A 15,486-nucleotide genomic window follows, 5' to 3' on the forward strand; every position below is an offset into this window, starting at 1 on the left:
TTAAGTCTTAGTGCGTATCTACCAACTCTACCTAAGTACCTCCTTTAGTGACCTTAAGGTTATTATAATTGTCCTAAATACTAATAAACTATAGTAGTATTATTTGCCGGGTTCTAGTTAAAGGTCCTTTCGCTCTATAAGGAAGGTAAGGTATAGTTATATATATATCTCCTTTCTTATATAGCTGAGCTACCTAGTTAGTTGTATACTTTTTTACATCTTTAGTAGTCTAGTCTTAATTAGAGATCTTATAAATAAATCCGTTACCCTTAGTTAATTTTCGCGCCTTAAAATCCTCCTACTATAATTCTAGGTAGTAATATATGCTAGGTAGGATAATTATACAATTATCCTTAGTCTTATTATCTAGAGAAACGCTCCTTTAGATTATATTAGTACTATATCCACTTTTAAGGAGCGAGGGAATATTAACGTTAATATAGCGGAAAGCTGTAGAGTCTCCTTTAACCGTAAATTTTATATAATAAGGGTAGGAAATAAGTTGCCACTAGCTGTTAGGTCTAAGAGCGTAATAAAAACAATAATATTAAGGGTCTTGTCTTATTAGCTATTGGTAGAGACTATAGACTATTATTCTTAACTAGCTATAATTTAGCCGCCTATTAATTAGACGCTAATAGTAGTGGTATATACACATTTCCTTATCAATTATTGCCGAGATATTAGAATCCCACTACTATTTAAATACATTTAAAATTATAGATCCTTCTTACTACTATACTTTTTGGTCTTTTAGTAATATTATCTAATTAAGTAAAGCCTCTCTGTTGTATAAAAACCTTAGCGCTAAGTTATAAATAAACTTATATAGTTTTAAGGAATTAGACGGAACTAGAGGTCTATAAGCCTTTCTAAACTAAGAGTACGTAGTAGGATTAGTCTTTATAGTGCTAAGGTAGTTATAAGCGTAATATATTAAATAGAGTCTATAATATAGTGCGGTATAGTTTAAACCCTTCATTACTAAACCTATACGTCCTCCTATAGCTTACGTATACATCTAGCAGATCTTACATATCTTTGGATTAGAACTAGCTGCCTTATACTAACTACGTAAGAGCTTTATAACCTTAGTTAGTTTAATTTTAGTAGTTTAGTTTAGGGACGCCTTAAGATAAGCTGGTATATTATTCTTATAGTTACACCCTTGTTTTGTGCGGAGTATTACTATAGTATCTACAGCCTCCTTAATATACTCCTTATTATCTCCCGGCTTAATAACGTTTTTATTAAACATTGATTCTACTTTTAGCCCTCCTACTTTTAGGTAAGTAATCGTTAGTCCTCTTCTTAGATTCCTTTTTAATAAAGATACTAGTAGATGCAAGGGCGAGCTAATAGGCGTTCTAGCCGCAAGAATACTCTCGTTTATAAACAATAAAGGTAAGTTAACTGACATAGGTAATCCTTATTAGGATGGACTTGGTATAATACTAACACCTCCTTCTTAAATAGGTGTTAATAGCTAAAAGGCTAAGGGATTTATTATATTAGAAGTATATTGTAAATATATTCGCAGTATAAGAGCTAAGCTCTCTCCTGCTTATTTAATTCCGACATTAGTAACCTCTAGTCCTACAGTAGTTAGTCTCTTACTTCTTAGCGGTAGGTCCTTATTTAGAATAAGAAAGCTAGTTAAGTGTTTTCCTAAGCTATACTTATTTACTACCTAGTCTAATACTGCCCTTCCTAGCATCTTTAGCGCGAGCGCGAAATTAGTTAGCTATAGTTAAGTGGTGTTCTTAATGCCGTGTTCTGGATATTTAAGCCTATTAATTAGGGCCTCATTAACTTGTGCTATTACTTTATAAAGTGGATAGACGGTAAGCTTTTAGGTAGTAAAAAGGAAGTAGTAGAAGACCGCGTGTTTAAGTAGACTGTTAAAAACACCTTATCCCTAGGACTTTTAGATAGTTTCTCTAGCTTTATTATACTAATTTCTTTAATCTTTTATTATCTTACTAATGTTAAAGATGTCCTTAAAGATTAATAAGAACGCGTCCCTTCCTAAAGATGCTTATAGCCTGTTATTCTGGTTAACGAAATTAACTACTATACTAGCAGCATCTGCGTAGTTTTCTTAAGAGAGTAGAATCTTATTATAGATTTAGAGGAGTACTACCTAACGCTAATTAACTGCGAAGCCTCTGACTTCTATAAGGACGTTACTAATCTATTACTTAGCTCCTTTATATAGTACTAGAGGTCTACTAGATAAAGATATAATAAATATACTATTGCTAATTCTGTTTAATTTATGACTTTAACTAATCGCGGCTATATTTAAGGTTTATTAAGGATAAAAAGGTAAAGTTTTAAATAGGGTTTTCTAATCTAAATAGTCTACTAAATTTAGGTAGCGGTGTAGAGTTCTACTGGCTTTAATCGTTAAATAGATTAATTATAATTTTCCATCCCTAGGATAGAAAATCACTATTAGCTTAGTAAAGGCGGTAAACAGAACTAATATCTTTGCAGTAAATAATACTAGATAGTTATACGTAAACATTCTTCTATTCTTACCTTACTGCTACTACGTATTAGATTCCTATAACTAAAAAAAGCAAATAAAAAAGCGTAATAGAAAGAGCTTTAGGAAATATAGTAAATAAATGGATAGATTACGCGGCTATTATCTACATCCCCTCCCCTACCTTAGAACTTAACTATCCCCTAGTTAAATATTTTATACTTAGTTCTGTTAAATAATCTTTCTAAAACGCGCACTTCTTAAACTATATGGCGTTGCGATACTAATGGATTTTATATAATATCCTCCTTAGGTTCTAGCTCTGCTGTTATTTCTTATAGTATAGTTCCGCCTAACTAGTTAAGTTAGTCTTCCTAGTAGACTTTAGATATCTATTATTAATAGAACTTCTTTAATCTATTCCCTAGAGTTTAATTATAGAATAGCGTGCCGTTAAGATCCTTAATTAAGTACCATCCTTTATGCGGGTAACTTTTACGTACGCGGAACGGGCCTAGCTATTTTAGATCTAACTTATAACTACTAGAATAGTCTTACTTAAGCTATATATTATAAAGTATAACTATATCTCTAACCTTAAATCCGTCCTAGTAAATATAATAGGTATTATTAAAGTACTCCTTATTTATTACCCTTAGTCGTCTTATACGCGCGATAGCCTCTTTTATATCTACGTCTCTTTAGTTAAACTACTTTATATAAAGTGCTAGTAGCTCTATAGTAGTCTGGACTGTTTACTAAAGTAGCGTCTACTAAGTAGATATGTAGAGTTTAATAAAAAGGACATGCTTATATCCGTATATAACTCTTACTAGTGTTATTCCCGTAGGCCGCTTAATAGTTATCCTATCTACCTATAAAACGGTATAAAGATTGTTTAGCTATAAGCTATCTATCTTTACTAAAGCATCTATTATATGTTTATAGCCTTACTCTATAAAGCCTTGCGCCTAAGCATAGTAAGCGGAAGCTATAACCCTCTTAATATTATAGAGCTTTATAAGCGCAGCGGTAACATTAATATTCTCTCCTCTACTATCTACAGAGAGTTATCCAAATGCTCCCTATTAGTAGATAATATCTTTATAGAGGAACTTTACTATGCTTTTTATATCCTTATTTTAAAGGGCATGAGCTTTTACCTATCTAGATATATATTCTTAAGTAATAGCTAGGTACCAGAATTTAAGACGGCTTAGAGGCATAAACGTAATATCTACTACTACTCGCTACTATAAGGTGGACTCCTATATAGGGTATATCGCTTCTTCTTCCTATCCTAGCTATCGCTCCTAGTATTATAGACACGACTTAATATGCTATAATATCTGATCCTATAGCCTTGGCTACTAATATTAATTTAAGACCCTCTAATATATTCCCTCTTATTTATAATGTCTGCTTTAATTATAAAGGCTTTTAATAATCTCCCGCTAAGCGTCTTTATTATTAACTACCCTTTACATTAGTATATTTTTTAACTATTAGCGGAAGAGCTATTAATTACGCACTAGGAACTTTAGTGTATATTATTTAAACTTTTTAAACTCCTTAGTATTTATCTCTTCCGGACGTTATAAGGTTACTAGCTACTTTATAATTTTTTAAGATTCCTCTAAATATAAGTCTTCTAATAGCAGACCCGCTTTTATTTTAAGAAGGGCAGCTGTATATTCTAAGGCACTTAGTTCATAGTTAATAAACTCTTTAATATCCTTAGTCGGCTCATTAGGTTGTTTACTATTAGGTAGTTATTACAAAAGTCTATTAGCTAGGCTATTCTTCTTCCCCGGTATATACCTAATATTAAAGTCCTATAGCTAGATCTATGCTAGCCATCTTGTTATTAAGGCTTTAGGTAAATTAGTAGCGGTATAATTTAGTTATATAACTAGGGTGTTCGCGTCCGTCTCTACTATAAAGCGAACGCCATATAGGTATACGTGATACTTCTTTAACGCATATAATAATACCTGATATTTAAGCTTTTCTAAGTTATATTTCTGCTCCGCCTAAGATTAGATACCGCTTTTATATTAACATAGGTGACGACGACCTTGTATATTTAGTTGTATAAGGCCGCACCCCCATCTATTCTTGCATCTGTTAACGGCGAAAATAATTAGCCTAGCCCCTTTACTATAATCTAGCTAAACTAATACGGGTATAGTAGTAACTGTATGCTTTAGAGTCTTTATAGCAGCTATCTGCTCTATACCCTATATAAATAGAACGTTTACTTATAGCAGTCGGAAGATTAGCTCTACCTTAATTGTAAAGTCTTTTACCTATATTCAATAATATATAATAACTCCTAAGAACGCTTAGGCTAATGTAACGTCTTTACAGTCTTTTTAGTAAATAATCTTTACGACCTTTAACTCTTCTAGATATTATCCTTTTCCATTACAGCGGTAGCTAACCACTATAATCTTATCTTTATAGAAATAAGACTTTACGCCTAAAATTGTATACCTAGCTCGTTCTAAATCTGCAAGTACTCCGTTTAGCTATATAATATATTCTAGAATATATCTACACACACCTAGAAGGCTCTCCTCCCTATTATATACTGTCTATAGGCCTTTTACTATAATATTATCTAGAAATAGCAGGGTGTAGTATAGGATGTGTTATTCTAAGATCTTAGTAATTATCCGCACGAACTAGGCTACAGAATTTATACCTCCTATAGGTACCATTATTTATTATAGAAGTCCTAGAGGTATTATAAAAGCTATTAGGTTTTGGCTTTCTATATTTAGCTCTAATTAGTTATAACTAGAGAAGAAGTCTACTAGAGATATAACCTTATACCCCGCAAACTCCTTAGAAAATTCATTAGCATATAGCGGCAGATTTACATCCCTAATAGTTACTTAGTTAATATTTATCGCCGCGTTAATTAGTTAATACTTATTGCGTTCCTTCTTATTTATAAAAAACTATAGATTCCTATATAGGCTTTTATAATATTTTAGAGTCCCTTAAGCTAGTCGTTCTTATAATATATTTATTACTTCTTCTTATAGGGCCCTAGGTACTAAAAAGTTTGGTACTTACTATACCTTATACGGCACGGTTTTAATCTTTAGTAGTAAAGTTACGTCTTTATTAACGCGACCTATTTTAGAGAACTCCTATGCTAGAGCCTCTTCTTAGTTAAATAATATGGCCTTAAAGATCTCTCGTTCTTTTGGCTAAATATCTCCTATAATTATACGCTCTAATTGTTTTAGCTTTAGTTATGCACCGCGGGCTAGCTTAATATATTACGGCTTAAGAAAATAATTATATAGTCTAAAAGGCAATCCTTAGATGGACGCCTTCTATTAATATAAGGCCACCTCTCGCTATTTTATTATGCCTTTTATAACTGTTCTATTTAGTGCCGATAAATTAACTAGGTAGACTTTGTCTGCCTTCTATTTATATACAGTTGCTACGTTTATAGCGTTTAGTTAGGCCTTACTCTAGTAGCTTTCTATTTATATTATAAATAGATCCGTTGTCTTTAACATTCAATATATAAGGGACTTAGCCTTTGCTTTAAATACTAGCTTCTAATTCTTCCTTAAGCGTTTCTTTAGGACTTCCTTTAATGTTTTATTGTTGAGCTCTCTCCATTTAATATTATACTCCTTTCCCTACTAATAGTTCTATTTAGTGGATATCTAAAACAGTATATGTCCGTACTAGAGCCGCACCTTATTTCCCTTTTTTTTATTCTTAATATCCTTCTTATCCTAATGCGCTAGGTTATAAGTAACCTTAGATATAATTCTAGCGGTTATACTGGCTATATGTTTCCTAAACTGTTTTTTATATTAATACCTTTATCTGTTTTAAAGAATATCGCATTCTTATAGGATGTTAAGAACCTTATTTTAACTCTGCTATCTTCTAATTAAATAATATAAGATACCTAACCTATTACGGTTCGTTTTGTTACTAGTCTAGCCCTTACTAACTATAGCTTACTAAGTATTACCTTATGTGACATTTCCCCTATAGTAATAAACATTATAAATATTAAGACGTTACCTATTACTATAGGAATCGTATATACTAGCCCAATGAACTTAAACTAAGTTCCATTTATAGACGTTAGACGCGCGCCTTATAACTATAAAGGCAGACTTAATATTAGTAGGCCGTGTTATAGGGCTACGCTTTCCTTAATAAGGTTAAGCTTAGCTCTAGAGTTAATTAAGTATTTAGCCCTTTTATCTCCTATCTGCGCTTCTACCTTTAGGCACCGCCTTTAAAATTAGATAAATTTTGTTTCTTATTTAATCTGGTTTACGTCGGTAGTTATTAAGCCGGCTTAGTTAGTATAGAATATTAGGTATGCTGACAATATAGATGCCTTAATGTCCTCCTACTTCTATTAGTAAGGCTCCGTAATGGGTAGTAAAAGAGGCTTAAAGAATAGCCTTATGACTTTAGGCATATATATAAGGCAGTTACTAATAGTAACTTTAATAGTTTTTAATAAGATCTTGTCCGCTATTACGGTTAGGCTTAGGACATTTTCTTTTAGTATGTCTATTATCCTAACTAGCTTTAGTTATAATACTTTAACTATTATTATTATATCCGCCATTTACTCTATCTATTTTAGCTATTTAGTGTAATTTATTTCATTACCCCTATTACTACTTAATGGTAGTAGAGGAGCCTGCTGCTAGGGCCGTAGTGTAATTTAGATATATCCTCTTGGTTGTATATTTTAAACTGTTGCTAGTTACGGACTAGATGGTTTTAGAGGCTGTTTTATTACCCTTACTTCCCCTTATAGTTTCCTAAGATTATATACCCGTAGCGTAGGCTATAACTAGGTTGTGGCCCCTACTAAATTAATATATATCGACTCTACTTAGTATATATCTTCCTAGGACTTACTAAGTTCCTCTTTACTTTTAGCATTACTACCTTTTATAAGCTCCATAGAAACTACCTTTAGTTAAATACCTGTCGCTAGCGTATTAGGATTAATATTCGCGTTCTACCTTAGCTAGTCTTTAAGGAACTAGATCTAATTATCATTTAGTAAATACGGAATTATATTTCCTAAGCGCTTACATATTCTAGCGTATATTTAGTTATTTTCGTTTATATATAGGAAACTATAACAAACTAACTCTTTAAGCTTTGGACACTAATTGATAAAATACTAGGCGCCCCCGTATCTATAATACGTCTAATTTTATATCTAGTATACGCTAAAGTTCCCTAGCCCTCTATATCTTTCTAGGCCCAGCTTATATCGTTCTTATAGCGCTCCCTTATAGGGCGGCTGCGGTCTGTTATTACCTAGTGCTAGTTACAGGTTTATTTATTCTTAACGCATTAACGCCCTATTTAGGAGCTGTGTGTACCGTATTAGATTTTAGCGAATCCTGTCTAGGAACGGTATTAAAGATATAATGCCTACTAATTTAACTATCCTAAGATTAAGCTTCTAGAGTTAATTAGTGAGTTTCTCTAGTTTAGGGTCTGTTTTCTAAGTTATTTAACGAGTATTTACTGACTCGCTTAGCTAAGAGACTATAGGTAGTTAAAGGGTAGTATCTCTTTAGTTTATTATAGCTAGTTGCTAATTATAGAATTGTCTAACTAGCTAATAAAGGCCTTATTCCTTAGGATTTATTATTAATAACTAATTAGCGCCTTTATGCGAATTAAGCCTGTCTTCTACAGCTCTCCTTAGCAGGTGGAAGTTAAAAGACTCTCGCCTATCGGGGTCGGTTCCTATTTTAGTTATTATATATCTTTAGTATTTAAATAGGAGTCCTCTTACGAACCAGTACCCTTGTTCGCGGTTTTTTAAATTACCAGCCTTAGTAACCTTCTAGGAGATTAACATAAACTACCTACAGTATTCGCGTATACTGCTAGGTGGACTATTCCTATACTACAGTATATAAGCTTTTAAAAATTCTACCGTTTCAACTTATTAAAAGTAGTTACTTCCTTAGTAGTCTATCCTAAGCTTTCTTATAAGTTCTATCTAGTTACCAATAGTAAACTTAGGCAGACCCCAGATCCATGTCCCTATCTAATAGTTATAATACTCTGGAAGTTCTTAATACTTCTTGTTATCCATAATATAGTGCCAGATGCATAACCGCTTATACTATTTAATAAATTGCGACACGTTTTGTTTTATAAAGTAAGGGGTCCTAGGGGTTCCCGGAGCCGGTATAGGCTAGGCTATAATATATACCTTATCTCGTTCTATTAGTAGTTTAGTAGGAGATAGTAGACCTATAGTTTCTCTAGGGATAGGTAGGTGGACCTTATAACCCTTATCCTCTGTCTATTAAGGGTTATTAGTTCCTAATATTACGGGAGTTGGGGTTAGTATTACATGCCCTAGTTTAGGAGAGCTTTATAGTTTAATAGGCTACTTACCTTCCTCTTCCTTTTTAGCACCCTCACCGTTGTTATAAAATGGGCCTAACATTCCTAATAATTCCTTTACTAGTACTATCGCTATTGTTATAAATTTAAAGGTAGCTCCGATAAATATGAGAATAATAGTATAAACCATTATAAATATAGTAAATAAAATGTAAAAGACTTTTCTCTGCCGTTTCTGGTGTACTATAGTCCTTCCTTTTATCCTTCTTCTTACTATGCTACGTACTAGCCTTCTTATCGCTGCTTGCCGACCACTATTCCCGCATAGAGAGCTTAGTAAGTGTTGTTGGTTTATTTTTTATAGCGGTGGCTGCGCATAGGTTGCTAATATGCCCGTGCTTTTTTTGTTTTAGTCGTTCTATCGCAGTTCTAGATCGTTCCTATATATCTCCTGTGTATAGAGCACTAGACTTCTAATCTAAAGAGCTTGCTATCGTGCCTATATAGAATGCTATAAAATATGTAGGAGGGTACGACCTCTCTAAGATAGGAAAGTTATGGTGCTGTCAGTCTATCTATCAGTTGGTCGGTCGGTTAGTCGGTCACTATTAGTCAGAATTAAGCAGTAAGAAGAGAAAGAAAAGAGTGTATTAAAGGAAAATTATATATCTATTAGTCTCGCCCAAGTTGTTAAAGACTTTAAGGGCTCTAAACCGATCTATATAACTTATAGAAGGCCTAGGCTCTCCTAAAGCTATACCTAATCTAGATGTTAAATCTAGGGCCCAAATCACACCACTATAGTATAAGCTTTAACTAGGAAATACTAGAAGGGCCCTAGACTGTATATGAAAAACTATCTTATAAGGAAGCCTAGTAATATACTAAGCGCTTAAAAGAAGCCTAGAAAGTAGCCTATATAAACCTAAAAAAGGCCTAGAAATTAATAGAATAGTAGGCGAATAAGTATAGGCGTGAGCTTAACTTTACTGTAGGCGATATGGTCTAGGTTATAATAAAAAACTAAAAAATAGAACGGCCTAGCCATAAGCTAGACTATAAGATAGTAGGACTGTATAAGATTTTTAATAAAGTAGGCAACTTATATAAGGTTAAGCTCCTAGACTTAATTAAAGTTTACCCTATCTTTTTACTAGATAAGCTACAAAAAGCTATAAATAACTTACTACCTAGATAAAAGAATAAACCTCCCTTACTAATTTAAGCTAATAGCGATAATAAATAGGAAATTAAAGAAATGCTGGCCTATAAACTTATAAAGGGAACGTTAAAGTATCGTGTTAGTTAGAAAGGATATAACTTAGACCCTACTTAGTACCCTATATAGAACTTTATAGGTAGTCCCTATAAGCTCTAAAAGTTCTATAGCTGTTACTCTAATAAACCTAGACTGCTAAAGTACTTAGACAAGTAGATAGAATGCTAGTATAACAAAGATAATAAGCTACTAAAAGAATATAAGGACAAAAACGCCCTAGAAATTTCTTAGTTATGTAAGGTATTAAGATATCTAGGAACTTTAACTAGCGGTTAAAGTTGTCTAATTGGTCAGATTCTCTTGCTAAGACTTTTAGCGACAAAAGCCTAAGGGCAGGCTTTTTTGGAGAGGGGGGTAATGTTACAAAACTGGCAGAACTGGCAGAACTTAGCAGAACTTTACACCGGCAAGTCACCACAGATTGCCATAGATTGCCGCATATTGCGATTATGTAACGCAAAGATCTTATAAAATACCGAACGGCGCTACTCTTCTTCTTCTTTCCTTTCCCTAGCTTTAGATTCTCGTTTATAAACAATCCAATTATATAGGCTTGCGCGACCCTTTTACTATGCTTATATCTTAATTAACTAAGTCGCTAATAAATACCTAGATACTCTAGGAGCTTAAAGACTCTTATATACCTATAGTTACCGCTAAGAAAAACGTAAACACCCTTTATAACAATTATAACGCTACTAGAAAATAACTAGAGCCCCTTTAGCCCTACCTAGGCTAATTAGAAGATTAAGCGCTAGAGGCGATTTTAAGATCTTCCTTTAAGCTAAAAATGCTAGAGGAATATACTAATGCGTTTAACTAGGGAACTAACCAAAACCCTCCCGGAAGACTACTGGCCTATAATTAGTATAGTGGCGGTATATAGACTGCTTATAAGCTAAGTAGACCTACCCCTTTAGGTAATCTAAACTAACTACTAACTTAAGACCTAAGCCTTATTGGGAAGCCTATATTAGCTACTAGTATTAATACTACCTCTATAGTAGAAGCTTCCCTAGGCCCAAGTTTAAAAGGTTAAGAGCCCTATACTAATTTTCTTTAAGATAAATATTGGGAAGCTGTTATAAGGCTCTTAGAAGCTATTAATAAATATATTAAAACCCTTTAAGGGCAAATCTATATCTAGTAAGGTTTAATTTAAGCTAAATAAATTCTTTTATAACCTGGTTAAGGCTAAGGGCTTTTTAGAAGCTATCTAGTACCTATTTAAGGAGGTGTAGAAGACTTAGAGAGCTATTTATACTATAAATAGAAAAAGGATATAGACTAACTGGCTAAGGCCTTTAGTAGTTTAGAACTCTGCTATAAACCTAACGCCTAGTAGTTAAACGATTGGGTTTATAAGGTAGATAACTTCTTTAAGATACTAATAATACGAGATAATACCAAAGAGCGTATACGCTGGATTATTAGTAAGATTAAAGACTAATTACTAAACTAGATTACACTTAATTAGTTTAATAAGGGGCAAATTACTATGTGGCTATAGCTGTAACCCTTCCTAAAGAAATGGACTTAAGATCTATATATTATATAATATAATAATATAGAGCTATTTTAAAATAGGATATAGCTTAACCGTTATAACTTCCGCTAGTTTATAAACTTTGTAGAAACTTATACTTAATAAATAGATTTAGAGCCCTTTAAAAATAAGGATGGTAGTATTTATAAGAAGGAGAAGATTGAGTTTATCTAGGCTAGAATTAAGCTAGTAATTTATAATAAAATAAAGCGCGTAGGAGCCCTATTGCGGATTACTATATATACGGATTTTAAATAAGTAGTTTTAAATACTAAAGATATAGTAAAGAACTAGACCTTTTTTAGTAGGAAGCCGGGGGGTTATTAAAAGCGTAGGTACTTTAGTAGTAATATAGGGTAAACCTAACCTTTAAAAAAGCCGTTCTTGGGGAGAACCCGTGGGTGGGCGGCCGGAGGGACTACCTATAGAGGCAGCAGGACGTTTGGAGCAAATATTACGACTTTTGGAGAGAGAGAAGTTTAGAATAGCTTCAAATCCGAGCTCCAAATTCGATGTGGGCCGTGGCTCAAGCCCTGACCCTTCTTGCTACTAATTTAGCTGCAGACGTAGCGAAATTAGGTGTGCGTCGCGCGCGCATGGGGGGAGGGGACCTGGAACCTGTACAGACTGTATTCCATGCCAACCTTGTCATTGGTATGGGCGCGCGACAGTTGCGCACGGACAAACGTGACGTTTTAGCCCGAAGAGGAAGGATCTAAGCCTGTTTAGGTAAGGGTGTGCGTGTATTAATTAGAGTGTACGCGTATCATTTAGGGGTGTGGCCCTTAAATATTGTCTTGGCGCGATCAAGCTAATGCTTTGCCTATTTCGCAAAGGTTATCGGGTAGGGTTCTTAAGTGGGGATGGGCAAATCTGACTTGAAAATAGGTCAAATCCTTAAGTACCCTGCTGTTAGCATCTTAACACTAAATCCACATTTAATCTGACGACGACAGCAGCCCGGTGCGTCCCATAGGCTTGGGGCCCTCTCTAGCCCGTGTCTAATCGCTCCATTCTCTTTCGACACCCCAGCGCAACTAGGATGGGGATAAGACCATCTCACAAGGCCAGATCATATCGAAACCCTTGGATGCATGATGGGATCCAGCCGAGGCATCGTAAATGAGGCGCTAGCTTCATGGGCATTGATTCCTAAAACGCTCAGTCAAGCTTTCCTTTTGCATTGCATGTCTCCGATGCTGTACTACCGCTCTAACCAATGAAATCTGCCTTGAGATATTTTTGATAGACATTTTTGCTTATATACCTTGCTAAACGCTGCACAGTGTGGTCTCTTTGGTCTCCGTACTTGAACACCTACGTACCGCCGCACTAGATAAGAGAATATCTAGCTCTCCGCTTTGTCCCAATTTATTTAATGTACAGCATATTTTTTGCCCCGCACAGATTCTCTATATCGCAGCCGAAGTAGAAGGTTGTCGCTTTAAGCCTTTAACGATGTTGAAGAATGGTGTCGATAGCCAAGAGCTGGCATTTCCAGACCCCGCAGTAGATATTATCGATGTGGAAATCTCTGAGGGAAAAGGTAGCGATATCAAGGTATTCGCGGAGAGCGTTGATGGCAATGTCAAGACAACAAAGGACGGCAAGATTATTCTGATTCCTCAACCGTCTGGTCAGTCGGAGAGAGTTTCAATTGCTTCATAAAGATAGGGATATAGCAGAACTCCCCTGAAAAACTGACCTGTGCGCAGGTGACCCCGATGATCCGCTGAACTGGACGTGGACCAAGAAAAGTCTGCTCTTTGCTTCATTGATTATGCCTTCTTTCTTGACTGACTTTGGGATGACGTTTGGTCTGTAATTTTTGTTTCTGATACACTAGAGGGATTGATTTTAATTGAATACGCAGGTGTCGTGGCATTCACGCAACAATCTATTACTTGGCGTATGAGTGTACCTGCTGTTGCAAAATCTGTTAGCGGGGGCATATTTATGCAAGGCCCTGGAGGCCTACTGGCAGTTCCGTTCACCACACGATATGGTCGGTAGGTCATTTACAAGCTTCAGTCTCTCTCTAAATCTTCATATCAAGAAAAATTCTAGAATACTTACCGCTAAGGCTAGCACCCATCCATAGACCCAATCCTAACAGCTCACAGTCTTCCTGTACTCTTTTGGTCCCAATTTCTAGCTTGTGCCATGGTCATCGGTGCATCCCTCGCACCTAGTTACGCTTCCTTCACGGCCTTTCGTACACTTCAAGGTTTTTTTAACACTGCCCCACAAGTTATCGGCCTGACCATTGTTCACGATGTATTTTTCTTCCACGAGCGCACGCGAATGATCAATATCTGGGCGTTCTGTGTCCTTATCGGCCCATTTTTGGGCGCTTTTATGTCGTCTTTGATCCTTTCTAAGTTAGCTTGGCGTCCGGACTTTGGTATCTTAGCTTCGATGTACGGTCTATCTTTACTTCTCGTCATTTTATTCGGCGATGAAACTCTGTTCGACCGCACGCAGACTGAGGGTAGACCAAAGAAAGGAATCTTAGGGAAGGTCTCGCTCTTGACCGGTGTGCATGGCGCAAGGCAAACTGGACGTCCAACCCTCGCCTCAGTCCTCTGGCACATTGCCATAATCCAAATCAAGCCACACATCCTCCTCACCAGTGGGTTGTTCCTCTATACGTTTCTTCTATTCAATAATCCGCTAATACTTCTCCCAGCCGCCGGCTCCACGATGATACTCTTTATGTGGGTCATTGGCATCGTAACCACAATTCCCCAATTCCTGTCTCCTGCTCCCTATCTCTTCACTTCAGTACAAATCGGACTTCTTTATATTGCTCCCAGCATTGGTGCCGTAATTGGTGAGATCTGGGGCCATTGGTTTAATGATTTTAATGCCAACCGCTACATCCGCCGTAACGGTGGCTCCTACCGCCCCGAAAACCGCCTCTGGGGCTGCTACGTTGGCTTCATCTTGGGTCCTATCGCTCTTATTTTGTTCGGCCAAGCCCTTGCGCACAAATTACATTGGGCTGTCCTCGCTGTGGCTTGGGTGCTGTATACAATTGGACAGGTGAGTGCGACGGTTGCCATCTCGGCGTACTGCTTAGATACCTGTCCGAAGCATTCAGCGATTGCGGCGGGCTTAATAAATATGTGGCGCACGACAGGCGGCTTTTGCGTAGTGTATTTTCAGATTAAGTGGGTCGCGAGGAATGGGGCGGGGACGAGTTTTGGAATCCAGGCAGCGATTCTAGCGGCGAGCTTTGCGAGCATTGTAGCGGTGCAGCTTTGGGGTAAGGAGTGGAGGACGAAGTATCCAATGCCAGTTGCAGAGAATTAACAGAGCAGCCTAGAACCTCTGAGAAAATATTGGCTGAGGTTTTGGAAAGATGTTAGAAAAGCAGTGCCTACGAGTGTAGGCTTAATGTGGCAGAGAGGGCTGACTCGAACCGACTGACCCGATAGAGCATCTTTAAGGGAGTGCTTTTAAACTTTATATAGGCTTGCTTGGAAAGTTAATCTAGCGCTGTACGACTTCATATCTCCTTGAAGTTCTGTGGTTCATGAAAGCTGTTCCAGTGTTTGTTTTCCATGCCTAAGCCTTCTCTCCACCACGCGTGACGAAGTTTGCATTGCCTTTTCAATAAGGGGTTAATACAAAATCCACCTCTAAAGTTTTATTTATTTCAATATCCACCTCCTATAAACAGAATCCACCTCCTGCCAATTGAGGCTTAATAGCCTTACCCTTTATGTAGTAGTAAAATAATAGAGTGTAGGGTTTCCCTAATTAGAATAAGCTTAATTT

The 15,486-nt window shown here is 36.0% G+C and overlaps 1 protein-coding gene across 1 annotated transcript; it reads left to right on the plus strand.

Annotated features, from left to right (window-relative positions):
• The first annotated feature begins 12,800 nt into the window (after positions 1-12,800).
• Positions 12,801-15,205, plus strand: K441DRAFT_599773 (MFS general substrate transporter). The gene is made up of 5 exons (XM_067645161.1): positions 12,801-13,339; positions 13,419-13,520; positions 13,577-13,712; positions 13,827-14,335; positions 14,393-15,205. The coding sequence occupies exons 1-5, from the start codon at positions 13,162-13,164 to the stop codon at positions 15,016-15,018; spliced, it is 1,551 nt and encodes a 516-aa protein (XP_067510327.1). The 5' UTR covers positions 12,801-13,161; the 3' UTR covers positions 15,019-15,205.
• The last annotated feature ends 281 nt before the right edge of the window (positions 15,206-15,486 follow it).

This window comes from Cenococcum geophilum (genome assembly GCF_001692895.1).
Source record: "Cenococcum geophilum 1.58 unplaced genomic scaffold K441scaffold_1, whole genome shotgun sequence".
Classification (NCBI taxonomy): Eukaryota; Fungi; Ascomycota; class Dothideomycetes; order Gloniales; family Gloniaceae; genus Cenococcum; species Cenococcum geophilum.